Source organism: Bactrocera neohumeralis, chromosome 4, assembly GCF_024586455.1.
Source record: "Bactrocera neohumeralis isolate Rockhampton chromosome 4, APGP_CSIRO_Bneo_wtdbg2-racon-allhic-juicebox.fasta_v2, whole genome shotgun sequence".
Taxonomy (NCBI): Eukaryota; Metazoa; Arthropoda; class Insecta; order Diptera; family Tephritidae; genus Bactrocera; species Bactrocera neohumeralis.
In genome coordinates this window covers 82,790,109-82,817,286 of record NC_065921.1, presented here as the reverse complement: position 1 = coordinate 82,817,286, position 27,178 = coordinate 82,790,109, and the positions used below count along the sequence as shown (strand labels likewise).

General features: G+C 37.5%; 8 protein-coding genes and 1 long non-coding RNA gene across 14 annotated transcripts in view; 4 read left to right on the top strand and 5 right to left on the bottom strand.

The window, feature by feature from the left end:
- The window catches only part of LOC126757400 (C3 and PZP-like alpha-2-macroglobulin domain-containing protein 8), a 185,511-nt gene that overhangs the window by 97,686 nt on the left and 60,647 nt on the right, over positions 1–27,178 (top strand). The gene's annotated exons all lie outside the window — the stretch shown is intronic.
- LOC126757401 (alpha N-terminal protein methyltransferase 1) lies at positions 191–1,250 on the top strand. The gene has a single exon (XM_050471298.1). It carries the CDS (start codon positions 305–307, stop codon positions 1,016–1,018), a length of 714 nt encoding a protein of 237 aa, XP_050327255.1. The 5' UTR covers positions 191–304; the 3' UTR covers positions 1,019–1,250.
- LOC126757398 (eukaryotic translation initiation factor 3 subunit M) lies at positions 1,388–2,938 on the top strand. The gene is made up of 3 exons (XM_050471294.1): positions 1,388–1,530; positions 1,653–1,832; positions 1,897–2,938. The coding sequence occupies exons 1-3, from the start codon at positions 1,486–1,488 to the stop codon at positions 2,833–2,835; spliced, it is 1,164 nt and encodes a 387-aa protein (XP_050327251.1). The 5' UTR covers positions 1,388–1,485; the 3' UTR covers positions 2,836–2,938.
- LOC126757403 (phosphopantothenoylcysteine decarboxylase) lies at positions 4,807–5,673 on the bottom strand. Its single transcript, XM_050471300.1, has 3 exons — positions 5,560–5,673; positions 5,290–5,493; positions 4,807–5,226 (listed from the first exon to the last, which is right to left on the bottom strand). The coding sequence occupies exons 1-3, from the start codon at positions 5,671–5,673 to the stop codon at positions 4,969–4,971; spliced, it is 576 nt and encodes a 191-aa protein (XP_050327257.1). The 3' UTR covers positions 4,807–4,968.
- On the bottom strand, positions 5,560–6,110 carry LOC126757407 (cytochrome c oxidase assembly protein COX19). Its single transcript, XM_050471305.1, has one exon. The coding sequence runs from the start codon at positions 6,022–6,024 to the stop codon at positions 5,740–5,742; it is 285 nt and encodes a 94-aa protein (XP_050327262.1). The 5' UTR covers positions 6,025–6,110; the 3' UTR covers positions 5,560–5,739.
- LOC126757397 (GDP-fucose protein O-fucosyltransferase 1) lies at positions 6,383–7,874 on the top strand. Its single transcript, XM_050471292.1, has 2 exons — positions 6,383–6,549; positions 6,629–7,874. The coding sequence occupies exons 1-2, from the start codon at positions 6,447–6,449 to the stop codon at positions 7,711–7,713; spliced, it is 1,188 nt and encodes a 395-aa protein (XP_050327249.1). The 5' UTR covers positions 6,383–6,446; the 3' UTR covers positions 7,714–7,874.
- LOC126757380 (polycomb protein Asx) lies at positions 8,313–24,860 on the bottom strand. Of its 3 annotated transcripts, XM_050471244.1 has the most exons (10): positions 23,882–24,858; positions 22,787–23,107; positions 21,433–22,681; positions 20,427–21,348; positions 20,202–20,285; positions 18,281–19,104; positions 16,618–18,210; positions 15,246–15,554; positions 14,971–15,166; positions 8,313–10,835 (listed from the first exon to the last, which is right to left on the bottom strand). In XM_050471244.1, the coding sequence occupies exons 2-10, from the start codon at positions 23,044–23,046 to the stop codon at positions 10,513–10,515; spliced, it is 5,760 nt and encodes a 1,919-aa protein (XP_050327201.1). In that variant the 5' UTR covers positions 23,047–23,107; positions 23,882–24,858; the 3' UTR covers positions 8,313–10,512. The 3 variants fall into 3 exon arrangements, with proteins under 3 accessions (XP_050327201.1, XP_050327202.1, XP_050327203.1); XM_050471245.1 differs by lacking the exon at positions 8,313–10,835 and having other exon boundaries at positions 15,073–15,187; positions 23,882–24,859; XM_050471246.1 differs by lacking the exon at positions 8,313–10,835 and having other exon boundaries at positions 15,103–15,190; positions 23,882–24,860.
- Positions 11,707–14,957, bottom strand: LOC126757410 (uncharacterized). Of its 4 annotated transcripts, XR_007666733.1 has the most exons (5): positions 14,403–14,957; positions 13,850–14,180; positions 13,364–13,732; positions 12,448–12,661; positions 11,707–11,945 (listed from the first exon to the last, which is right to left on the bottom strand). It is a non-coding gene; the product is annotated as an uncharacterized LOC126757410 (long non-coding RNA). The 4 variants fall into 4 exon arrangements; XR_007666731.1 differs by lacking the exons at positions 11,707–11,945; positions 12,448–12,661 and adding exons at positions 12,248–12,330; positions 12,797–12,913 and having other exon boundaries at positions 13,383–14,180; XR_007666734.1 differs by lacking the exons at positions 11,707–11,945; positions 12,448–12,661 and adding an exon at positions 12,248–12,330 and having other exon boundaries at positions 13,383–14,180.
- Positions 25,063–26,853, bottom strand: LOC126757393 (protein LTV1 homolog). Its single transcript, XM_050471280.1, has 2 exons — positions 26,731–26,853; positions 25,063–26,674 (listed from the first exon to the last, which is right to left on the bottom strand). Exons 1-2 carry the CDS (start codon positions 26,731–26,733, stop codon positions 25,142–25,144), a joined length of 1,536 nt encoding a protein of 511 aa, XP_050327237.1. The 5' UTR covers positions 26,734–26,853; the 3' UTR covers positions 25,063–25,141.

Genomic DNA, 27,178 nt, shown 5'->3' with positions numbered 1-27,178 from the left:
TAAAGTTCACGAGAACTGGAGTAATTTGCTTTTATTCATAATTTACTAATATTTTAGGAAATGATTTTTGGTTTATGTTTTATTTTACTTATTTCGGATAGCTTTGCGAACGTAATCATCAAAAATTTTAAACTGAATAAACACAAATTACTTTGACTAGACACTTCAACAAGAAGAAGCATTTTGTTAGCAAGTTTGACATTTGTGTAGGTTCTGCCAAAAAATGTGTTGTGTAGTGAGCTAGTATTTTTATTTTAAATTCTTGTAAAAATATTCATATAACAAAGTTTATAAAGAAACACACATGTCTGTGCTCAACAAGGATACTTTGCTAGCTCCACAAGCTGACCAAAACAATATAACCGAAAATGATTTTTACGGTAGAGCGCAAAAATATTGGTCCGAAGTTCCTGCTACGGTGAACGGCATGCTTGGTGGTTTAGGATATCTAAATAGAATTGATATCCAAGGTTCCAGTAGTTTTTTAAGAGACTTAAAAGACTTGGGTAAAAACAACGCTCTCGATTGTGGCGCGGGTATTGGTCGTATAACAAAAAATTTACTGATGTCGCGTTTTAATACAACCGATATTGTTGAGCAGGATGCCAGTTTTACAGAAAAAGCACGCGAATATTGCACAGAGGGTAATGAGCATAATGGTCGCTTAGGTGAAATATACACTATGGGTCTTCAAGAATTTACACCAGCTGCGAGTAAATATGATGTGATATGGTGTCAGTGGGTCCTGGGCCATCTCACCGAAAGTGACCTTTTCAATTTTTTCCGTCGTATGCGTCTTGGTCTAACAAACAAAGGTTATTTAATAGTTAAGGAGAATGTTACATCGTCTAATATAGTTGAAGAGGATAAGCAAGACTCTTCAGTAACACGTCCATTGAAAATATACGAAACTGCAATCAAAAGTGCTGGATTTCGAATTGTAAAAACTTGGCGACAGCAGAGCTTTCCCAAAGGATTATACCCGGTTTACATGTTGGCCTGCCGACCCACAGAATAATTAGCGTCTGTCAATTGTAAAATTGTGGAGATATAACAATAATTAAGTTGAACTTAATGAAATGTTCAAATGAAAAGTTTTAGTTTACAGACACAACCCTCATAAAGGTCCTGAATGAAATTGCTAGTTATAAAACTATATTATACATAGTAAATCAATAAAAAAATAAGTATGTATACACAAACATTTATATTTAATTTTTTGAGTTTGAATAAAAGAAAGCGACAATTTATTTTTTGTTGTATTTTTTATGAAATTGGGGTTTCGTTTTATAATTATCTATAGCCGTCAACTTCATGAATGAGTATACTATTGTGAATTTTTCTCAGTATTTGTGTAAATGGCAAAACTCAAGAAGAAGCATTTATATTGTTTCTTTTTGCTACGTGTAGCGCATAGGTGTTGCGGGTGTAAATTTATTTGGCTTTGAAAAACAGTTGCAAACACATATTGAAACTTCAATAAACATGAATTCTCCTCCGGTATTTATTGACTTGTCTTTGGACGAGCAGGTAAATATAATTTCTTTTTAAATCATAATTAAGAGGCTGTGGTGTGAAACATCCTAGTTTTGAGGTTATGTTTTCTGTATATAATGCAGCGAGGTATTTTAGCATTTGCATTGACTTTTTAGGTGCAAGAACTAAGAAAATTCTTTAAAAAGCTTGGAGCCGAGATTTCATCCGAAAAATCTAACAAAGGTGTTGAAGATGACTTACATAAAATCATTGGAGTTTGCGATGTTTGTTTCAAAGATGGCGAACCCTCTCAAATTGATGGCATCCTTAATAGTATTGTTTCCATTATGATTACAGTAAGTTTTTATTTAGAAAAATTACATTCGGAATTTATTAGAATTAAATATTTCTTTTTAATAGATTCCACTCGACCGCGGTGAAAATATTGTTTTGGCTTACTGTGAAAAAATGACGAAAGCTCCTAATGTGCCATTGGCAAAGGTTTGCTTAGAGTCTTTGTGGCGTTTGTTTAACAACTTGGATACAGCATCACCTTTGCGCTATCATGTTTATTATCATCTTGTTCAAGTGGCCAAACAAAGTGACCAAGTTTTGGAAGTTTTCACAGGTGTTGATCAACTGAAATCACAATTTGCTAATTGTCCACCATCTAGTGAGCAAATGCAGAAACTATACCGCTTGTTACACGATGTGACTAAGGATACTAACTTGGAGTTGTCAGCTAAAGTTATGATTGAATTGCTTGGCACTTACACAGCAGATAATGCCTGTGTTGCTCGAGAAGATGCCATGAAGTGCATCGTGACAGCACTTGCTGATCCCAACACATTTCTGTTGGATCCATTGTTAGCCCTTAAACCGGTGCGCTTTTTGGAAGGTGATTTAATACATGACTTGTTGTCAATTTTTGTATCCGACAAATTGCCATCGTATATACAATTCTATGAAGATCATAAGGAATTCGTTACTTCTCAAGGCTTAAATCATGAGCAGAATATGAAAAAAATGCGTCTATTGACCTTCATGCAACTGGCAGAAAGCAATCCTGAAATGTCATTTGAAACACTCACAAAAGAATTACAAATAACCGAAGATGAAGTTGAACCATTCGTTATTGAAGTACTGAAAACAAAATTAGTGCGTGCACGTCTGGACCAGGCCAATCGCAAAGTGCACATCTCATCAACCATGCATCGTACATTTGGTGCAACCCAGTGGCAACAATTACGCGACCTTCTGTACGCCTGGAAAGAAAATTTGAGTTCGGTGCGTGAAGGTTTGGGTAGTGTTTCAGCAGCACAACTCGATTTAGCGCGCAGTCAAAAATTAATACACTAACTGAATTCAACAATTTCTACTAGCCACAGACAACAACATTTTGGTCTTTTGTATTTATAAATGATTTAAATAAATTTAATTCGAGGTAAGAAAAACCAATAAATGTTAATTCTATTGGGGGTTCTTCTTTAACACGATCGAGGCAAACAGTTAACTATAAAAATTGTATCAGGCACATATGTATGTATATTTAAATTCATTGAAACTACAAACACTCGAATTGCATTATAAATTTATATAAACCTTTTGAATTGATATACATATGTATATGTAGATATATATATACAGTGTGCGACAAAACTAAAGCACGGAATCTACCTTGTCGGCATTTAACTGGATAAAATCATAAATTAGGCATTACGTGATGTTTTATTGATTTGTATTATTAGTTCATGTATTCTTCTTTTAAAATTAGTAAAAATTAAACAAATTAACTTATTAAAAAAATATATAAAATACCATATATGAAAAACTCCAAAAATTTGGTGCGACAAAACAAAAGCACGAAATGGTTTTATGATTGAAAAATTTATGTCTTTCAATATTTGGTTGCGTATCCCTTATTTTTCAATACAGTTGCACATCGGCTAGGCATGGACTCAATTAATTTATTTGATGTGTCCCAGGAAATGCTTTTCCATGCTACCTTCACTTGAATGTATAAAACGACCTTATTTTTACAATTCTCAAGTCTGATTTTTCGATCTACAATTTACCATTGGTTCTCTATGGGATTGAGATCAGGTGATTGTGCGAGTCGCTTCAAAACCTCATTCCTGTTATCAACAAACCACTGTTTTGCACAAATAGCAGTGTGTTTCTGGTCGTTGTCATGTTGATAACTCCATTTTAAAGCCATTTCTTCTGCAACATGTGGCAGCATTAATATTCTTAGAAATATTTTTATGCTTATATTTGTCCATTATACTGTTTATATGATGAATTTATCCTATTGCATTCCCTGGAAAACAACCCCACACTAGTACATTGTCTCCACCATGTTTCACCGCGCTTGTTTTATAACGTTGATTTAGGCGTTGTCCCTTCGGTCTGCCTACCAGCTTCAGCCCATCTCAATCTTTGATATTAAACTTCGATTCGCCAGAAAAAAGTACAGTTTGCCATTTGGTAATCGCTCAATTTATGTGCATCCTCACAAATTCCAATCACGCCAGTCTGTTCTTTAAATAAATAATACGGCTTTTTTGCAATAACTTGCTACAGGTAGCATGAAAATTCCCCATCGACAGCTCGACGTTGTATGGATCTCTGTAATATATTTAACCGTAATTGTCTTACAATAGATATTGCCGATATAAAAGGGTAATTTTTTATTGCCCGAATGACTCCCTTATCCTCTCGTTCGGTTGCTCTCCACGGCCGTCTACCTCTATGCGCTGTAACCAAAGAGCTTGATTTGCCAAATCAGCTAAATGTTCGGGAAACATTAGGACGATTTATTCCAAACTTTTTTGCAATAGTCATAACCGATTCTCTTTTCTTAAAATCCTTAACAAATTTTTTTCTAAAATGAACAGAATACTTATTTCGAGCCATTGAAATATCTTTCTCTTTAACATACAACCAACCGTACTGAATGACGAACTGCAACTGAATATGCATTAATATTTTTCTAATTAGGTAATAACTACACATATCCAACATTTTTGATCATTAAAAACCGTTTGACAAACAATTAATGTGCAATTAATGTAAACTCTTAGTTATGTGCTTTTGTTTTGTCGCACCAGATTTTTGGAGTTCTTCATATATTTAATTTTATATAATATTTTAGTAAGTTAATTTGTTTAATTTTTACTAATTTTAAAAGAAGAATACATGAACTAATAATACAAATCAATAAAACATCACATAATGCCTACTTTATGATTTTATTCGGTTAAATACCGACAAGGCAGATTCCGTGCTTTAGTTTTGTCGCACACTGTATATATTTATTTAGTATACTACTTAAATAAATGTATGTGTATTCCTTTTGGAAAGTATTGCTTTGCAGGAAATTATTCACCGATAATGAATGACGTCACTTTGCAGTACGCATGTACCCAAATATTTGTAATTCTTATCTAAATACATCTAATTGTGTATGCACATAGGTGTAAAACTGGGAAGCTATGATTTTTCTAAAAAGGGTTTTAATCGTTCAACGATTGTAGACACTTCGGCCATTGCCCCATTGCCCGTATCTCCGCACATCAACATCTTTGATATACAAGGTATTTCGGTATATCCCCAAGACTTAAGTTTGCTTATTTGTTCATATGTTAGAGGGTGGTCGTACATACGAGTATTCATTGCAGGACAGAAGAGTAACGGCTTGTGTAGGTCCCAGGCACGTACCACACAAGTGAGTAGATTATCGCATATACCCTAATAAGAAATATTGAATGTTAACCAATTTTTATAAGCAATGAGAGATATAAACAATCATACCGTTGCTATTTTGGCCAGTGTGTTTGCGCTGAGTGGTGCGATTAGTAGAATGTCTGCCCATTTGCCCAAATCTATATGTAATACAGGATCACCTCGTCTTTGCCACATCGACCACTCGGCGACATCAATCAGTATTTTTACCTTCGCAGGCAAAAGCGTACTTTCGAAAAAATGTCTAGCGTGTTCTGTGGGGACTATTTTAATCTGCGAATTGTGCATGTATTGAAATCAATAAAATTTTAATTGATTGGTAATTATGCATGTACTCACATTTATGGTGTAGTCTTTCTCGTATTCTTGTATTTTTTCAATTAGCAATGGTAGTTTGATAGTCGCCACACTTCCCGTGACACCGATTAGTATGTTCTTTTGAGGTCTCATCATAGCTTCTATTTGGTTGCTTTGAATTTTTTTTAGTCGTATTTTGATATTTTAGGAATTTAATTTGATTTATTGCAATTTGTTTTTGTTATTATCCTTGGTATTTGTTTTACTCTCGTCTTCAAAGCCCAGCTTGGACCACTGCGTTTGCTCCATCAAATTGTTTTGCATGCGACAACCAAGGTATTCTTTAGCTTCTTGGCGACACTGCGAGTTGTTGTCGTTGTTTCGGCGCAAACAATTCATGTACAGGAGGTAGTATTTTTTACAAATGCTTTCGTGATCAAGTGGAAAACTGCCCTTCTCCGGTGGTGTTGGTATGAATGACTTCTGATTAAGCGTATTCGAATTCATTTGACAAATTCTCTGGTAATATAGCTACCTGGGAACGGGTTTACAACTTACCTATGCGCGATTACACAAATTCACGTGAAGCAAAATAAAATGCAGAGACATCTGTTGGGAACATAAACATGTAGAAAAAAACCAAAAAAAAAGAATAATCAAAAAAAATTGAAAGTAAGAAATTTTTGAATGAATTCTTGTTTTCAAAAATTAATCAAATTATTTGCGAATAAAAGTGATTATAAATAAATTTTTAATTGTATGTATAAACTCACAACCTTATATAAAGTTTTTCCTTAACTTTACAACACTATCGTTTTCCTAGTTTCTTTTGAAATTGTACACTTACCAGCACTAACCTAGTTTTTGTTTATTGCTTTGAGCAATTTGTTTGTACATTTTTCCAATTGATTGAAAAAGAAGCCGGTAAAATGCTAGTGTTGTTGAGAATAATTGCATTTTGCACATTGCTATTATCTAGCAATGCTTCCGAAATTGATGTCAATGGCTATTTAGCTTATTGTCCTTGCATGGGTTCGTATGAATATATATGTTTATATGATTTATTCCACAATGTTTTGGTAAATATGTTTATTTTGTTTACTGTCATTAGGTCGATTTGGTAACCAAGCCGATCATTTCTTAGGAGCATTAGCTTTCTCTAAAGCTCTTAATCGTACATTAATTTTGCCACCATGGGTTGAATACAGGAAAGGGGAAATACGCTCTACACAAGTTCCTTTCGACACCTATTTTCAGGTGGAGCCTTTACAAGAATATCACCGAGTTATACTAATGGCTGATTTTATGATGCATCTAGCTCCAAAAATTTGGCCTGAAAATAAACGTATTTCATTTTGCTACATGGAGAGGAAAACTTTAAGTCCCAACAAAGCTCCGAAACCCGACTGTCATGCGAAAGATGGAAATCCTTTTGGTCCATTTTGGGATACGTACAACATATCCTTCGTGGATTCTGTGTTTTACAGTCCTCTCAATTTCGATATACATCACAGAGCAATGGCAACAAAATGGCAAGAGAAGTATCCGCCTACAGAATGGCCTGTTATACCATTTACTGGTGCACCAGCTAGTTTTCCGGTACAAGCAGAGAATAAGGATTTGCATCGTTATCTACGTTGGTCAAATATTTATGAAGATATGATGCGTACTTTTATTAAAAATAATTTACCTCGTGGTGCTTTTATTGGACTTCATCTCCGTAATGGCATTGATTGGGTACGAGCATGTGAACATGTACGAGATAGTCAGCAATTATTCGCTTCACCACAATGCCTCGGATATAATAATGAGCGTGGTTCATTATATTTCGATCTTTGCTTGCCTTCTAAAGAGCTTATTATCAGACAAATCAAACGTTTGATTAAGAGCGTTAAGCAGAGTAATCCTACCAATGAGATTCGTTCAATATTTGTGGCAGCAGACGCTAATCATATGATAAAGGAATTAAACACCGCATTGTCGCGAATGAATGTTACCGCCCATAAATTATATAATGATGACCCACACCTTGATCTAGCCATATTAGGTATGGCAAATCATTTCATCGGCAATTGTGTTTCGTCATTTAGTGCATTTGTCAAAAGAGAACGAGATGTTAAAGGTTTACCTTCATATTTTTGGGCATATCCCAAAGAAAAAGAACGCCAACATGCAAGAACCCATGAAGAACTCTAAAGCATTCACATGTGTTGATCGCATTTAACTCGCATTTGAACTTAAAAAAATTCTCATATATAACATATAAGGTGTTTGTAATTCCAATATATTATATATATTAATATATTATACTTTTTATAGATTAAGAAAGCGCTAAATAAACTCAAAGCTATTACATAAAAAAATTGTGATATCCTTCAAATTAGTAAAGTTGAGGAAAAAAAGAAATAAAAAAACGTTAGGTCTAGCTAGAATACTCTTATGAGTCTCCATCCAAGAACTTGATTTTAATCGTTCAGTTCCTATGGCAGCTAAATGATAAATCGCTTCAAATATTGTAACTTCATGGACAAATATCTATGCCAAATTTTGTGAAGATATCTTTGCAAAAAAAAAAGAGTTTTTGATGAAAGAACTTAATTATGGTGGTTATATGATGTTGTGGTCCAATATTGGGAGTTCTTCTTGCGGAGGAAAAGAAGGTTGCATTTCAGATCGATATCTTAAAAACTTACTAGTTCGGATATATATACACAGACAGACGCACAAGTTTACATCGACTCATCTCAAATTAACCCCCCGAGTGTCGTATAGTTATTCAAAGAGAAACACTATAATTAAACTTGTATTTGTTTATTTTTTTATAATATTTATTGGATATTTTGCGATACGTGCGTCTAGGAGCAAAATTATGTATTTATTCTTGTATGTAGTTTTTAATTCTATTTTCTGTATCAACGGATCTCTCTTTATTCATTTACTTTAGTTTAAAATACAGTACGAGTAGTGTATGTGTGTAATTATGTATGTATGCTTTAATGTTAATGTATGTATTTATGTTGTTTATTTGTTATGTAATTTGTCCGTATTGGGGCGACTTATAAAATATTATTTACAGAATATGCGCTTACACGGGGTTCCAGCGTCTGCCTGCGGCCTAACAAACATATCACCAAGCAGTGTTAACAAAAACTAAATTGGTGTATTTTCTTATGTGTATACGATAAAGTTGGCTGGCACTCACTAAAATAAACATACAAATTATTATGTACCGTTCAGCCGTATTTAGACGTAATTAAGTTTCTTGTTAATATCTAAAGGTTTGTATGTATGCTCTCAGGGGACAGTTGGAACCAATTGTGAACATGTTACTTAATTTTAACATTCTACATACATATGTATATAAGTGTTTATATATGTATGTTATGTATGTTTGTGTGTATTAATATATAGTAGCTTATATTACAATTAATAGAGCAACGAACCTAAAATATTCGAATTTTAATAAATATATACAAAATATTTATTACATAGCTATATAGATTATCATTCATCATTTACTTATGTATGTTTATTGAAAAATATACATACACAATTTTCTTACAGGTTACATATACATAACGCTTACTGCAATTAATTAGTAATAAGTAATACAAACTATAACGAAAAGAAGAAAACAATTTTCGAAATTTTTGCAATTTCAAAATACATAAATGTTTTCGTAAAAAACACACATGCAATATTATGCATATTTAGAAGTATTCAATGAGAATAAATATATTGATGGTGAGAATTTCGCGTTGGGCAAGTGTACATATGTGTGTGTAGGATGTGTGAAAAATTTCTACTTTTAATTATACACTCGCAGTTTTTATGTACATATGTATATTTAGCGGCCTTAAACCTCATTATTGTGTATAATAACATAAAAATATTAATAATATGCCTAAAATAAGTGGTGAATGAAACTGGGCTTCTCATTAAAAACTTGTATGGTATGCAATAAAAAAATAGTATTACTATATTAATTGTATTTATATGTATATATACATATATTTATGTTTATATATAATATTTTGAAGTCTTTCCAAGGATCTCACAATCAAATTATGCAAAAATTCTCACAAAAGTTCACTTAATTATCTTAAATTGTGTTGCGTCTAATTGTATACCAATATGTATTGTTGAATTAGCGTTTCATGATATTTGATACTGCAACAATGAACAACATTTTCGTCGGTTTTAACGCGGTTTGTGGTTTGTACAGTAAATTTTTAAGTTAATTTTCTTTCAAAAACTTTTTACTAGCATATTTAACGCTTTGGAAGTGGTTTTTATGAAATACGCTTGTTAAATACATACATATATACCAAACAAAAAATAATAATTATAATGAAATTGATGTAATTATCGTCTCAGCATTAAAGGCATAACTTGAGTTCGTTGTAATTTCTTGGATATTATAGCGAAAGTAGGGACAGGAATAAACGTTGCTTTTGTTAATACAAACGTTGTGTTTATAAAGACAGAATGCCGTAGGAAAAAGAAAAAAAAAATACCGTAATAAAAATATTAAAACTTTCTAAAACATATATCTCTTCTACGCCTACTACATTTCACTATAATATACAAAAATTCACAACGATTGTTCAAACTGAACGGCAGCGATTCTCATAGTTCGGCATGTACATATGTATATATAGTTGCATAAAGCATTTTCTATAGCAGAACTTATTTCTGTTTTTGTATATTTAGATATTTATGCATTTACCAGCTGTTAATTTTTGTTTTTATATTATATTGGTTGAGTTTGTTTTTGTGTTGCAGAATTCAGAATTCGTGTTTAAGTTGATATATTGGTGTAAATATATCTATGCATATGTAATTAGGTATATCTAATCAAGTATTAATATATATATATACATATATATCTATATATATGTGTAACTATTGTTGTATTTTATTTAGTGCAGAACCACAAATACTTTCACTACATGTGCGCAAGGCCTAAAAGGTTATTACAGAGACTTCATTATCTCATCTGATCACACAGGAGACGCACACCTTCGACGCACTCATACAATCGTCATGACAGAATGCGCCACATTGCTGACAAATAACCATTGCATTCAAAGAACAGGCACAATTATCCGCTTCAGTACGTGTAATATGCCCACTGCCACCGCTGCCAGCGCCTGCCGCACCGCCCCCACTACCGTTACCAGCTGCTGCGGCGGCCACAGCAACGGCTTTGCTTAGTTCAGCATCCAGTGTGCCAGCATTGGTTGCGGTCACTATGTAATTACCATCTGAAATAGCTGCTCCTGCTCCACTCAAACTGTCTATATAGGTTATATTGCCTGAAAATATATAATTTTTTTTATCAAATAACTTACATATTTACATAGTTTTTGTAAGAAATTGAAAAGTTTTTATACTACAAATATTTTAATACGAATTTTTCGATTTTGTCGAGAAAGCTTCTCAAAATTTGATATGGGTAATTTCCGAGGAAATCGTTGCGATCAGATCCCTATTGCATATACAGTGAAACTTCGATAACTCGTATTTGCAAGGGACCACAATTTAAATACAAGTTATGGAGTTTTTTAAGTTATCAAGTTATACAACTTATAGAGGCAACATACAGAAACAACGAATTATAGAGTTTTAGAAAAAAACAAATAAATTTCAATTTTACATAAAAAACAAGAAATGATTGTACATATTTAAATTTTAAAATATGAAGTACATATGTTATTCAATCAATATATGTATGTATGTATTTTGAAAAATTGTACAAAAAATTTTGTGAAAAAAAATACGAGTTGTAGAGGCTTTTGGGGAAAAAATACGAGTTGTAGAAACTTTTGATACACATTTTTCAATTTTTGTCTCAAGAAAAATACGAGTTATCAAAGGGACCGAAATACATGCATTTTTCGAGAATTTTTCTAGGGACCGAAGAAATACTATGAAATATCAAGGTTTTTCCCTTATCGAGGTTACGACTTATCGAAGTTTCACTGTACATACATATCTACTATACAAACTGAATGAACGGACTGTAAAGAACCTTTAAGCGAACTGAAAGTTAACAAAAGCAGAGGTCAACTCGTGACTTTGAAATCACATCGCGACGTTACAGTCACTTAAGCACTGTGCCTGCTTTCTTTTATATATTAAATCACATCACATTAATGGCGTGGAAGTTACCTAAGCACTGACAACAGTCGTCTAAGCACTGACTAGGCACCGTGCCTGCTTTTCTTTTATAGAGCCAGCTAACAGCCAGCTTCCCGCGAGATTACATTATGACTGTTAAATCGCATCACTTCACGGCGCGACAGTCACCTAAGCACTGATTAGCACCGTGCCTGCTTTTCTTTTATAGAACCAGCTAACAGACAGCTTCCCGCGACATTACATTATGACTGTTAAATCGCATCACCTCACGGCGCGACAGTCACCTAAGCACTGACTAGGCACCGTGCTTGCTTTTCTTTTATAGAGCCAGCTAACAGCCAGCTTCCCGCGACATTACATTATGACTGTTAAATCGCATCACTTCACCGCGCGACAGTCACCTAAGCACTGACTAGGCACCGTGCCTGCTTTTCTTTTATAGAGCCAGCTAACAGCCAGCTTCCCGCGACATTACATTATGACTGTTAAATCGCATCACTTCACCGCGCGACAGTCAGCCAGCTTCCCGCGACATTAAGACTGTTAAATCGATCACTTCACCGCGCGACCGTGCACTGCTTTTTCTTTTATAGAGCCAGCTAACAGCCAGCTTCCCGCGACATTACATTATGACTGTTAAATCGCATCACTTCACCGCGCGACAGTCGTCTAAGCACTGACTAGGCACCGTGCCTGCTTTTCTTTTATAGAGCCAGCTAACAGCCAGCTTCCCGCGACATTACATTATGACTGTTAAATCGCATCACTTCACGGCGCGACAGTCACCTAAGCACTGACTAGGCACCGTGCCTGCTTTTCTTTTATAGAGCCAGCTAACAGCCAGCTTCCCGCGAGATTACATTATGACTGTTAAATCGCATCACTTCACCGCGCGACAGTCGTATAAGCACTGACTAGGCACCGTGCTTGCTTTTCTTTTATAGAGCAGCTAACAGCCAGCTTCCCGCGACATTACATTATGACTGTTAAATCGCATTACCTCACGGCGCGACAGTCACCTAAGCACTGATTAGCACCGTGCCTGCTTTTCTTTTATAGAGCCAGCTAACAGCCAGCTTCCCGCGACATTACATTATGACTGTTAAATCGCATCACTTCACCGCGCGACAGTCACCTAAGCACTGACTAGGCACCGTGCTTGCTTTTCTTTTATAGAGCCAGCTAACAGCCAGCTTCCCGCGACATTACATTATGACTGTTAAATCGCATCACCTCACGGCGCGACAGTCACCTAAGCAGTGACTAGGCACCGTGCCTGCTTTTCTTTTATAGAGCCAGCTAACAGCCAGCTTCCCGCGAGATTACATTATGACTGTTAAATCGCATCACTTCACCGCGCGACAGTCGTCTAAGCACTGACTAGGCACCGTGCCTGCTTTTCTTTTATAGAGCCAGCTAACAGCCAGCTTCCCGCGACATTACATTATGACTGTTAAATCGCATCACTTCACAGCGCGACAGTCACCTAAGCACTGACTAGGCACCGTGCTTACTTTTTTTTTTATAGAGCCAGCTAACAGCCAGCTTCCCGCGAGATTACATTATGACTGTTAAATCGCATCACTTCACGTCGCGACAGTCACCTAAGCACTGACTAGGCACCGTGCCTGCTTTTCTTTTATAGAGCCAGCTAACAGCCAACTTCCCGCGATATTACATTATGACTGTTAAATCGCATCACTTCACCGCGCGACAGTCACCTAAGCACTGACTAGGCACCGTGCTTGCTTTTCTTTTATAGAGCCAGCTAACAGCCAGCTTCCCGCGACATTACATTATGACTGTTAAATCGCATCACTTCACCGCGCGACAGTCGTCTAAGCACTGACTAGGCACCGTGCCTGCTTTTCTTTTATAGAGCCAGCTAACAGCCAGCTTCCCGCGACATTACATTATGACTGTTAAATCGCATCACTTCACGGCGCGACAGTCACCTAAGCACTGACTAGGCACCGTGCCTGCTTTCTTTTATAGAGCCAGCTAACAGCCAGCTTCCCGCGAGATTACATTATGACTGTTAAATCGCATCACTTCACCGCGCGACAGTCGTCTAAGCACTGACTAGGCACCGTGCTTGCTTTTCTTTTATAGAGCCAGCTAACAGCCAGCTTCCCGCGACATTACATTATGACTGTTAAATCGCATCACTTCACGGCGCGACAGTCACCTAAGCACTGACTAGGCACCGTGCCTGCTTTTCTTTTATAGAGCCAGCTAACAGCCAGCTTCCCGCGAGATTACATTATGACTGTTAAATCGCATCACTTCACCGCGCGACAGTCGTCTAAGCACTGACTAGGCACCGTGCCTGCTATTCTTTTATGGAGCCAGCTAACAGCCAGCTTCCCGCGACATTACATTATGACTGTTAAATCGCATCACCTCACGGCGCGACAGTCACCTAAGCACTGACTAGGCACCGTGCCTGCTTTTCTTTTATAGAGCCAGCTAACAGCCCGCTTCCCGCGAGATTACATTATGACTGTTAATCGCATCACCTTACCGCGCGACAGTCGTCTAAGCACTGACTAGGCACCGTGCTTGCTTTTCTTTTATAGAGCCAGCTAACAGCCAGCTTCCCGCGAGATTACATTATGACTGTTAATCGCATCACTTTACCGCGCGACAGTCACCTAAGCACTGACTAGGCACCGTGCCTGCTTTTCTTTTATAGAGCCAGCTTCCCGCGACATTACATTATGACTGTTAAATCGCATCACCTCACGGCGCGACAGTCACCTAAGCACTGACTAGGCACCGTGCTTTCTTTTCTTTTATAGAGCCAGCTTCCCGCGAGATTACATTATGACTGTTAAATCGCATCACTTCACCGCGCGACAGTCGTCTAAGCACTGACTAGGCACCGTGCTTGCTTTTCTTTTATAGAGCCAGCTAACAGCCAGCTTCCCGCGACATTACATTATGACTGCTAAATTGCATCACATCACGGCGCGACAGTCACCTAAGCACTGACTAGGCACTGTGCCTGCTTTTCTTTTATAGAGCCAACTAACAGCCAGTTTACAGTGAGGACACCTCATGACGTTTAAAACACATCACATCGAGGCGTGAGAATCACCTAAGCACTGGCTAGATATGGTGCCTACTTTTCTTTTTTATGTCTTTTTAATTTTAATTTTTTTGCTTAATTTTTGTGTCTGATGCAATATTGTAAACATATAAATAAGTAGTTATTCGAACGCTTATGATTTTATGTAAAAATAAAAAATATATTTTACATACTGGTGTGTATGTATTAAGTAACTATTTATTTATGTATGTACATACCAGCCGTGAAATTTCGTCGCATTATACCAGTCGCTGCAGTTGTTTTTATAGCATTTATGTGTTGTTGTTGTTGTTGATGATGATGCAATTGATTGTGCATATTGTGGTCAAGCATTGCATTTGAAGCGTCAATATCGACGGAGGCAGGACGCCCGCGTCCTGTTATCGGTATTCCATTCATATTGTGCAGTTGACTCTATAAGAAGCAATAAGGTATCTACTTTAAATATATGCATATGTGGGGCAATTAAAGAAATTTCTGCACACTAACGAACCTGTGTTGTTTGTGGTACGGGAGGTGCGCTAGATGCTCGTGGTGCCTGATTATCAGCTGCTCCGACATTCGCTCGATGCACCAACACATATTGTCCACCACCGTTACTATTTTGATGTAGATCGTGTGGCTGCTGTTGTTGTTGCACGGCAGCTGCTGCTGTTAATTGCTGTTGCAAACGTGGATTTGCCGTTACGTTGGTGTGTAGCGCGTTGGCCGTTTGCGGTGTGAAAAGATGTCTTATAAGGGTGGGCGAAGGTTTTCTTTGAACATACTTTTTACGTGGAAATCCCATACGTGGCCCGATTACCTGCGATCAATAAGAAAAAAATAGTTAATAAGAAAAAAAGTAGTTCAATAAGTAAAAAAAATTAATGAAATTGTTTGTTGTTGTTTTAATACCCGCTTAGGTGCTAAGGTTCGGGTTGGTTGTCATCGTAGTCATGTAACGGCAAGCCAAGGAAATGTGCTGTTTTGATGGGGTCGTGTCGGACTATAGTGAGAGGACTGTTAGATAAGTGTGGTTCGTTGGGCATGCAAATAAGTGGTTAGAGTCATGAAGGGACTCATCGTACGATGAACATATATTTAGTATGTTTGGGACAAGTCTGGATATGTAGAAGTTTAGATGAAGTATACAGAATAAAGTTGCGCAAGGGTCACTCTAGAGCATCTTGAGCTCTTCGAACACAATTCATTCATTGATAGGGTGTCCGTAAAGGCGTTTTCTACGAAAACATCAAAGCAGAAACTGCTTAGAGAAGAGTTCGTTCATTCCTTAACCGGAAGCATATGACTCAAGTCATGAGCGACAATATCGGCGCGGCGTAGTTTATAAGCGGCCGGCCCATAGCTTTGTATATTGGCAACAACGTTTCTTTGTCTTTTTCCAATGAACTGTCGGCTAGCGATGAATTTGTTGCGGTTCTGTACTTTGACAGTTTTCACAGTTGTATGTGAGGTGAAGGAGCACAGGCTGTGGAATTTAACGCCTAAAATCCTAGGGTTATTGACAGAGTTTCAGAAGCAATGTGATATTAAGATCCAGAATGTAAATGTAGTCGCTTCGGCTTTAGTGGGGGAGAGTGTTAAGCTGCTTGCGAGAATGGTCGGAGTCATTGATGAGGCCAAAGGCTTTTGATAAGTCCCACGCTACGAGGATCATTCTCTCACAAGGTGGTTTCTGATTTGGGTCAAGGAATTGTTTGTTTGTTAGTTCTATGACCAAAAGTGTATGAAAAAATAGTTGAAGCGTTTGTTGCTTGTATTGCCTTAGGAGCTTATTTTGAAGGCGAAAAAGATTGCATTAAAATTAGTGAAAATAACTATTTTTTTGTCAGGTCGAGTCATTTTTGATCAGATGGTAGGAATACCTTATATACGCCAGGACGCCCAACGCCCATTATATTTGCAGGAATGCTTGTTAGGTCCTCTTGTTTGATGAAGTTTTGGGATGACGAACCGCAGGTTGCAGCTGGCGACGAGGTGGCCACCGATATAGCGGCCGTTGACGCTGCCACCGATGATGCTGGTACAGTGCCCTGTAGCGTCATTGTCGTTGCTATATTACTCTGTGTCAACTGTTGCTGTTGTTGTTGCTGCGGTTGTTGTTGATGCTGATTTAGTATAGCTGATGGCGGTCGTAATTGTGCTTTTAAGTTCTCACGATTTGGACTGTTTTGTATAACGGCTTGACAAATTTGATAGCTTCGTTCTAAATTGACCGCTCCTGGTGGCAGTTTATTTACGGTTTTACGTCCTTTACCGCCGGTTGGTAATTTATTCGCTGGTCGTTGCTGTGCAATAGTGGTTGGTATTCCAGCTGGTGTTAAGCCTTTTATGGCATTTGTATTTGTAACGCTGACATTCGATGTGCTGACATTACTAATATTGGGCGTAGAGTTTACGATCAGTTCCGCTGCGTTGCGTGCTGAGTTCGCGATAGCGCTGCTAAAAGGCGGATACGTACTGACAGCTGACCCAGGCGGTATGGCGACAGAGGCGATGCTTGAATTGGCACCGGCAACGGTTCCCGCACTAGTGCCGCGAGACATTGTTATAAGATTCATTGGCTTCGAAATATATTTTGTTGGATTGGCCTGCGCTTGTGCGGCTAATGATTGAAAGGCGGGCATAGGTGGTGTTGGCTGTTGTTGTTGCTGCTGCTGCTGTTGGTGCTGTTGCTGCTGGAAGCGCTGCAACTGTTGTTGCACATGTATTTGATGTTGCTGCTGCTGCTGCTGCTGATGTTGATTCGGGCTAGCAGTCACCATATTGCAATTAGTTGCTGCCGACACCGTAGGAACTTGGGGCTGTGTTAAAAAGTGCCTTTGCTGTGGCGCTTGTTGCTGCAGTACTAATTGTTGGCCGATATGCTGTTGAGCCGTTATACCACCTGGTGACAGATAGTGTTGGCCATTCGTGCTCAACTCGATCGCCTTTCGTATTGTCGACAGGGTATGATGCGATTTTTGTGCATGTTGTTGTTGCTGCTGCTGCTGTGTCGATAGCGCTATAGTTGGAGTTTGCTGTTGTTGTGGTTGTGCTGTCTGAAAGGTAAACTGTTGCGTGGCATGATGCAACAGTTGCTGTTGATGTTCGAGATGTTGTTGCTGCTGCTGTTGTTGATGTTGTACAAGGAAATTCCCTATAATTTGCCCATTGGTATCGAGAAGAATTTGCCGCTGTGGCGTGTTTTGTCTCTCCGTTGTTGGCTGTTGTGATTGCGGATGCTGTGCTTGTTGTTGCTGCTGCTGCTGGTGCAAATGACCGATGGTCGCCGGCGAGTGAGCGCTTAATTGTATTGTCACATTGCCAACACCATTACCATCCAGCCGACTGTTGCCACTACCACCCATATGCAATTCGTTAACGCTGTCGTCGGAATTGCTGTTGGTTATAACCGTGCTGGAAACTTCCATTTCGTTAGTTGACATTTGAACATCGCAAACCATATCCGAATCCAACTGTAACAACAAAATATTGTTCGTAATTGCAATTAAAATAGTGCAAGGTCAGGCTATATATTTTGCTTACCTCATAGTCGGAATGTTCGTAGGTTAAATGGCCACGATGTTCAGGTTCACGCAATTCTTGTTGTTCCTCCAATTGTTGTTGATGTTGCAGTTGTTGTTGTTGTTGCTGCTGCTGTTGCTGATCTTTAAGCAGTTGTCTATGTTGTTGCTGCAATTCATCAACTATATCACGTACAGCATCATTATCATCAGCGTCATCATCATTGTCGTCCTCATCCTCTTCTTCCGCTTCGTCATCATCTTCCACATCCTCCGTCCGAATATCACCATCAACTTCACCGTGTTCAACGCCTTCACCGATGACATCCACAGCGCGACAATTAACTACTGCCGCCTGAGCTGCCATCGTATCTTCTTCACCACCCACAGCCATACACTCGACGACTTCGTTATCTTGAGTTACATCCACGCTTGGCATAGGTGCATCTTCCACTGATAACGTATTCATATTTTTCACTTTTATAACGCCTTGATGCGTTTGTATCACACCGTTAAAACTGTTCGACGTTGCATCTGCGGTTTGTTGTAATTTTATGCCGCCGAAGTTCCAATCGTGTTGCACGTGATGGAACAAATCCTCGCCACTTTTCTCGGCCAAAGACAATATGATTTGCTGTTGTTGTTGTTGCTTTTGTTCGAGTGTTAGAGGAGCGGTGAGGGGCAGTTGCCCCGCTGCTGCATACATCACATCGCCACTAGTCGTCGGTGCCGAAGTCATTGAGGAGGAAGAGGACGAGGAGGCCGATGATGTGGCTACTGATGAAATACAACTGCCAATATCTTGTTTATTTTCAAAGAGATTGTCACAAGCTTGAGTTGTTGTGCCTATGGCGGAGAATATAGAACAGGGTGACGTTAGTATTTATAAATACAGCTATATAGATGGTAAAGGCGTAACCATGTCAAGTTAAAAATATTTAAATTCTTAGCTAGAGCATCATAATAAACACATTATTGGCTAATACTAAACCCTAATATCATATCTAGATGCACGTCAAATAGTAGTAAAGATTTAAGAATAATAAGTGCTTAGCAGCAGAGCTTTTAATCACATACCGTCTGATGAAAAATGTCTCGGATTGGTCCATATCGATAAAAAAAAATCGTATATTGGTACAACCTCTCTATGTTGTCAATTAGTATGTGTCTAGCAGCTGTTTGTTTATGACTTGAATATTTTTTTGTTTGTTTGAAATTTTGTGTTTCCAATGGATGTTTATCAGAAACAAATATATTTACTTTAGTCGTGAAGTCATCGAAAACTTTTTGGCATCAGAGAGATAATTTTGGGAATGAATCGTGAATATGTTAAGACTCGTACCGAAAAAACAAAAATTCGCTAAAGACTTTCCCTGCCGAGGCTTTATAAGTGGCTATTTTTAAGGTGATAGATAGATAGTTATTAATGAGGTATTGCACTGTGACCTAGGGTCTATAGTGTCCTCTCCTATATCACATATGGTCACCTAGGTGCAGCATCCGGAATAATTCCAGGAGCCTGCTCGGCGCTACTGAGGTGATGTGATCCCTGCCCACGTAAATGCAACCTAGGGCCTTAAGCCTGCTTCTGCGAACTGCTGGACAAACCAGAATCAGGTGTACTGAGGTTTCCTGTTCCATATCGCAAAAACGGCAGTTTGTGCAAAAGACTATGCCCATGTTGGACAAGTGCTTCCTGAGCCTACAGTGCCCTGTGTAGAGCGCGAGGAGGAGGACTTTGTCACGTGGGAGGTTGATTAATTCATTAAACCCTGAGAGGTTGTAGCTAACTAGGAGCAGCTTGGCATGGCGCATTCCTGCTGCCTGCTGCCAGTGCTGTTTTTAAGCTGATATTGAAGATTTGTTTTCAAATATGTAAAAATATTTTTTTGTCAGTCCGAGTCAAATTTGATCAGATGGTATGGTAAATCTTAAGTAATTACCTTGATCAACAGAATCACAGAAAATGAATTTTTTCTCCTTTATATTAGCGACATCACCGGGCGTAAGTAAAGCACTGTTTGTACCTATAAATTATAATTTATGCAATTAGCTGTATACAACCAAAAATATAATTAAATAAAAGTTAAGAATATTGCGTAAACTAATTGACGTACATATATTTAATTTTGAAACTAAAGTTAAAAAAAAAAAAAAAAGTTTCTTACCTGCACTGCTGTCTGTACTAACTTCGCCAGATTCTAAAACATAATTTTGTGCGTCAGCGAACTTTTGTTCGATGAGCTCTTCATCATCGTCCTCCCCATCTTCTATTGAAATTATTGAACACCCATGCAATTGTTTGCCTTGCGTTGGGAATGATTGCAATGTTATACCGCTGCTAAGGCTCGGCGCTGGTGACACTGCCGGTAATACCGCATTCACATTCACAAATGTTGAAGTGCCCGACAAAAGTGTTGCAATACTGTTACAGGTACTATTTGCCACAGACGTAATAGCTGCTGCAAACGATGTCTCTGGGTTTTGTAGGAAATTCGACGCTTTCATGCTGATATCGGTTATATTATTGCCAGCAGCAGTCTTTTCACTACCGGCTGTGGACATCAATGTTTCCTTAAGCAGTAACGCGGCATTGGTTTGCTGCTCGAATTCTGTGTTGTAAAAATTGCTGTTATACAAAAAACTATCGTTGGTGGGCATTTTTGTTGCGGATGAACTGGTGGTTAAACTATTACTACCACTCAATTCTTGTGAGCTAGAAGTAGCTGATGACACGGATGGCGAGAGTGTCTCTTTAAGCTCATCTTTAATGGCATGACTAACTTCTTGTTCTATACTGGTCGCAGCGTCAGTTATATCATATTCAGGTTGTTGCTGAAGCTGCTGCTCTGTTTGGTGTTCCATTTTCATCTGCTTACTTTGTGTACGATTTTCATATGTTATGTCGGACTCCGAACGTTTTCGTATATTGCCGCTGCTCCCACACTCGATCAGCTGTCTTTCATGTTCCAAAGCAGCAATTGCTAAAGATATTTTAGACTCTTCGACGGGCGTTTCGGTTTGTATGCCACTAGAATCACTACGCAATAAATCAAAGGTTGACGATGAATCCGTGCAGCCAATATTATCCTAGTGTATTTATTCAAACAGATAAAATAATTAGAAATTAAAATTAATTAAAAATACATTTCTTTTAACCAACAGTACACTCACCACATCGCAATTTATATCAGTCTGTTTTTCATAATCGGTTGTAGATGATCCTGTTTGTTCCTGTTGTCTCAACTCGTCAAGTTGTAGTTCCTGCTCACTTTTTATTGAGTTCACATTCGTGCTGGCCATCGATTCGTCAATAAATTCTTCGCCTTCCTCTTTAATGTCTACAGATGATGATGTTGTGTTCTCTGTACTGTCAGCACTTGTTGCTGATGTCACTGTTGTTGTCGTTGTAGAAGTTGCTGACGTTGTCGCCGCTAATGATGTGGCTGTTGACGCCGCTGCTGCTGCTGATTTCGTAGATGTCTTCACAATGGTGGCAACCAGGCCACCTTTACTCTCCAATTTGAATTCTAGCCGCTCATCTATTAGATTAGTATAACTATCACTGCTTTTTCCACTACTATAACTTATATTGCTGCTATTGCTACTAGTACTACTGGCGCGATTGTAGGATTTTTCACCCCATATCGGTTCAAAATGTTTCAATTTCCAGGGATCCAATTTATTTTTTTCTCTCTCGGCTTCAGTTTTCATTTTCATTTGATTTTCGGGCGTGAATTCACCTTCCGCTAGTCGTTCACGCCACTCCAAGCAGGCACGTGAAAAGAACTCATTGTTTAGGCTGGATGGACCCAATTTTATAGCTTCCATGGTTACGGTGGAATCGGCATTGTTCTTGCGTTCTATTTCGATAGCCTCGCGATCTACGCTTGGTAACAACTGTATGAGGTTATACTGATATAAAGGTGGCAGCATAGAAAAGGTCTGTTTATTGAGTAAGTCTCTCAAATTGGTCGAAGCTAATATTGAGTCGGGTGTTTCGAGGTCAATTTTTCCATCCTTTGTTTGCTCGATTTGTGCAGCAGTGGAGATTTTCTTGGAAGACCGTCTACGAGGTTTAAGACTGAACCCTGGTATAGATGCTAACACCTCACGCATAGTGGACGCTTGAGTAATGGCTGTTACGGGCGTAATAATAGCTGCGGATCCTGTAGCGGTGGCAGTCGCAGCGGCAGCTGCAGCAGCTGCTGCTGCTTTAGCTTGCTGTTGTGCACGTCGACTACTACTGGCACGACTTGAAGGGCTAGGTGTTGTGTTCTTTCCACCGGTGGCATTAATCACAGTATTCGCAGTTGCAGTTGCTGTTGACGTTGCAACGTTGCTACTCAACGTTGTTGTCGCCGTAACTGTAACCTTTTTCTCAGGTGGTATGGGTTTAACAATGATACGAGGAACATGACGTCTGTGCGAGATGAAAAGAATACGTATAGAATATATTCATATATTGTGGCATATAGTCGTATATGAAATGTAAATAAAATGTATAACAAAAAAAAAAAAAAATTACCGTAAACTGTGGCTGTGCTTTGCGCTGCTTGATAGCTTACTTCGCGAGCTCTGTTGTTCGATAGTAGTATCTAATGCTAGCGGATCCTTTTCCTCCTCTTCACTTAGTAGATTAACGTGTTCCGTTTTTTCTGCCATAGGATCAGCATTTATTTTCTGCCGTACAGAAGGTAAATGCGATTCCATAGTCAATGAGATTTTATATTGTTGGGATGTTGTTGGGCGATAAGTTATTGATGTACCCAATAAGGTCGTTCTCATACTCTTAGCAAATTAGGGTCGATCAGGAGCTTATCCGATTGTTTCTCCGTTACAACGAAATCTAGTATTAGTAATAAGAAACCAAATATTAGAACAAATAATAAAAATAATCGTTCTCGAATTACAGGAAGTTAAAAATATATATAAATATCGTTATAACCATAAATAAAATATAAAATTTGTAATTGTTTACACTGTTATAACAATGTAGTATTACTTCTAATTATCATTCAGCAGAATTTCCATGCCATTTTATTTTTTCATAGCACTACTTTTACGATTGATTTCTAGTTTAATTCACAGATGACATACAATTATTCACAGGAGCAGAGCATAGACTTATTGACAGAGATTATTTAGAAAATAAATTTATGTAACGAAAGATATCTTACAAATTAGGAAAATACGTTCCAGCATTATAATACCGATTTCACCTCTATACATACATAAATAAACGCCCTAACCATCTCTTTTAATTCGTTCATACGGATTAAATCGGTAATTTTTCCATTGAGAAATGTTGGTTAGGAGAGAATAAAAACTTTTTATTTGTTATGCGCATATTCTTCAACACTGTAATATTAGTTTAGCACTATTTATTTACAAAAATAATAAGCTTGGCTTTTGCTTTTTATCACCCTTCCTTAGAATATGCAAAAGTACAAATCTCTGTTTACAATATATTTCTGAGCGATTTTCTGCTGTTTAATTGTACATGTTTAGCGAATAATTATTTTAATCAAATGCTTATATGTACATATGTATGCACAACAAATCAGCCCTATTATGCGGGTACGCAATATACATTTATATATTAATTAAAATTCAGACTTACCTGACCTGTGGACTCATTTTGACCCTTGAAAAGCCAACTTTTGGTCACAAAAATGATGATTACAATTCTTTTGAATCGAGAATAACTCGAGTTTATATTCAAAATTGTTGCGTTTCGGTTTTTCTGCAATTTTTCTATAGCCTCTGAAGCACATTTCTTCTATAGATCTCAGATTTATCGCATCACTTTTCTTCCTACCCGTGTATAGTGGTGGATGGATAAAGTCGTGCGTCGTTTATTCGTTCCCGTTCTTTGATTTCGTTTTTCCTTTGTATCCCATTACTATTCAATTCATTTTCATCAGTTTTCCTTTTTTCGCGTTTCTTTATCTATCACTTCCCCTATTTATCAGAACGCTTTCTTCACTGTTCTTTTTTCAATTGCTGGAATGTCTTTGCAACTATTTTTTTCATACATATTTTCATGTTTATACGGTCAACAATTTAATGGTTATTTTCATTTTTTCTACGATTCCTTTAGTCTAAAGTCATTTAAATTTGCCACAATTAGATTTATTTTCTTCTTTTCACGATCATTAATTCAGTTTTTCATAAAATTTGCATAAAGTAGACAGCGGAAGAATTAAAGACAAACTAACAAACAAAAGCAAATTTTCCTGTTTTCATTCGTTTTGACAGACCCAGCTGACACTCATAGAACCAACTCCTTTTTTCTTATACTTATTGGCCGCACTTGCATCACTGGCCAATTCGACCCATCTCTTTCTCACACCAATGCAATGGCATAGTTATTGCACTGCAAGTTTCTGCTTTTGCATATCTTTTCACTTTTTTCGAACTATAATTAATTGCACAATATTATTTCGTATAAACCCGTACATTATGCAATAAATTCTTATATAAATTATAAATTCACTGTTTTTCCATATTAAAATGCCGAAATTTTAACAATTGGAGCACAATTTAACTTCTTTGATGCGAAACTAACTTTTCTATGTTCATGTTCTTCTCGACTCAATACTCTTTGACAGGGTTCCTTTGCGAAAAACTTCCCGTGTAGTACGTATTGTAGCATAACTGTGAGTGAAAATTAAAAATAATACATTTTCAGAAGTACCGAATTTAGAATTTCAGAATATATCTGAAAACTGTTATGGTGACAAAAGTTAACAGACATTATTATTTGAATGCCTTGCAAAATTGGTAAAAAAAGATTATATATATATTGATAAACTATTATTTGCATTTTTATTGACACAAATTATTTTTTTATACAACGATTTATAACATTTAATATAAGTTACACAATTTTGCTGCCTTGTTGATTAGATTTTTGATTGATTTTAACGTGAGTTTGTCGCTTCTTTTCTTCTTTAAAGGCCTCCGTGTTTGCCTTCTTTTCGATCCGTCGTTCTAACCGATATTCTTTTAAAAGTCGTTTGCGTTCCCGCTTCTCTTCAGGTGTTTCATCTTTAGGCCGAAGGGATAATACACTTAAGGTAGATATTAAAGACTTGTTGCACAGTGATTTTGGACCGCCCGACGAAATTGCACCATTTTCGAGTTTTGCTAAAGCTTTTTCAGTAAGTTGATTATTATCGCCATTTCTCAAAACGTTTAACGGCATTCCCGTTTTCGGATCAATCTCAATTTTATTTGGGCCATCATTTGATTCAGCTTTACTACTCCGACGACTTCTACGTGTGGGCTCTGCAATGAGTTTAGGGTGATTATAAATATTCGAATATGTTGAGAGCACAGATTCACAATCCCATTTTTTCTGTTTATCATCATTCATTTCTACTTCAACCAATTCCTCATTGGGATCCTCTTCACCATCAACGATATTACGATATTTTTCAACCCGTTCACGATCCCATTCCTTTTTGTACGGTTCCACTCTTTTGCCGCGTTTGTGTTCTCTGTAGCATTGCATCAAAACTCGATGCTTCTGATCCCAATCTCCCTCAATTTCTTCACAGGCTAGATCTCCTAATTCGGGATCATCGTATGTAGCATAAAAATGCTCAAAACGATCATCTAACAATGACAATTGTTCGTTGCGCCTAATAACGCTTGAGGACATAGAATACTCAGTAAATCGCGATTTAGTTTCCTCATCGTTAAAACGACGCTCACGCAGTAATGGTCCAAGTCGATCCATTAATTCTTGATCATCCTCCTCTTCATCACTTTCATTCAAATCGTCAGAATCAAAATCTTGATCATCATCTTCCTCCATATTAGAAGATGATTCATCTTCATTATCATCATCCTCATATTCACCTTCTTCATCATCATCTTCGCCTTCTGCCATTGCTTTCACAACAAAATCATCATCCAACAGGTTATCCTCATTATCAAAATCAAAATCTTCATCTAATGCAGCAACTACATCTGGGTCCCAATCTGGTCGTGGTCCAGAAACGGTGGCCGCTCTGTTTAACATACCTTCATCCTCCTCAAATTCAGAAGCAAATACTGAACTTGGCAATGCTAATTTTGGAGCGGTAGTTACTGCGCCTTCTTCAATTCGTTTGCGTGCATGATTTGGGTTTTCAACATACTCCCAAACCACTTCCTGCTCCGGCTTTTTTAAATGTTGTAGATAATCATAATCATCATCAAAAAATATACCAAACTTCTGTTGTTCTTCACGGCGTTTAGAAGTATTTTCTGGGTCTGTGGTTTTAGTTTGGTTCTGCGAAGTCGCTTCCACCAACACACGTTGAGGCGCAGTGTCATCGGCTACCAGAGGGTCATGTTGACTTCTGTGTACCAAATGAAAGGTCACAGCATTTTTGCGATTGATGAAAGCTTTCTTGCTCTTACCCTGTGAGATAATAATAATTACATGAATGCAACTCCAAAAATATGATATGTTCTTACCATTGTGCTTTAATATTTTCAAATTGAGGAAACGTAGTAGCAATCTGAAGAAAAATATTTTATTACGAATTGACAGTAAAACGCATGTGTCCAGCGTGATAAAGCAAAAGGAAAGAAACGAAGAAAACAAAATGTGAAAAATATCCAAATGGCTAGAATAATAATAAACAAAGAAGAATTTACGTAGCGGGAGTTGCCAAGTATCATTTATGAAACTATCCATAAAATTGACGGCAACATTTTTAATTGTTTTAAGAGGAAAACCAACAATTAAAAAGTATTTCTGTAAAAATATAAAGAATAAAATTTTTGTATAAAATCTTGTTTATTTGTAGCTTACATCTGCTTACAAACAATAAGGCTCAGCATATCGACTACCATAAAACTGTTATCGTGATACCAAATAGTGTCAAACATGAATTTATACTGATATTGGTATCACTACTTT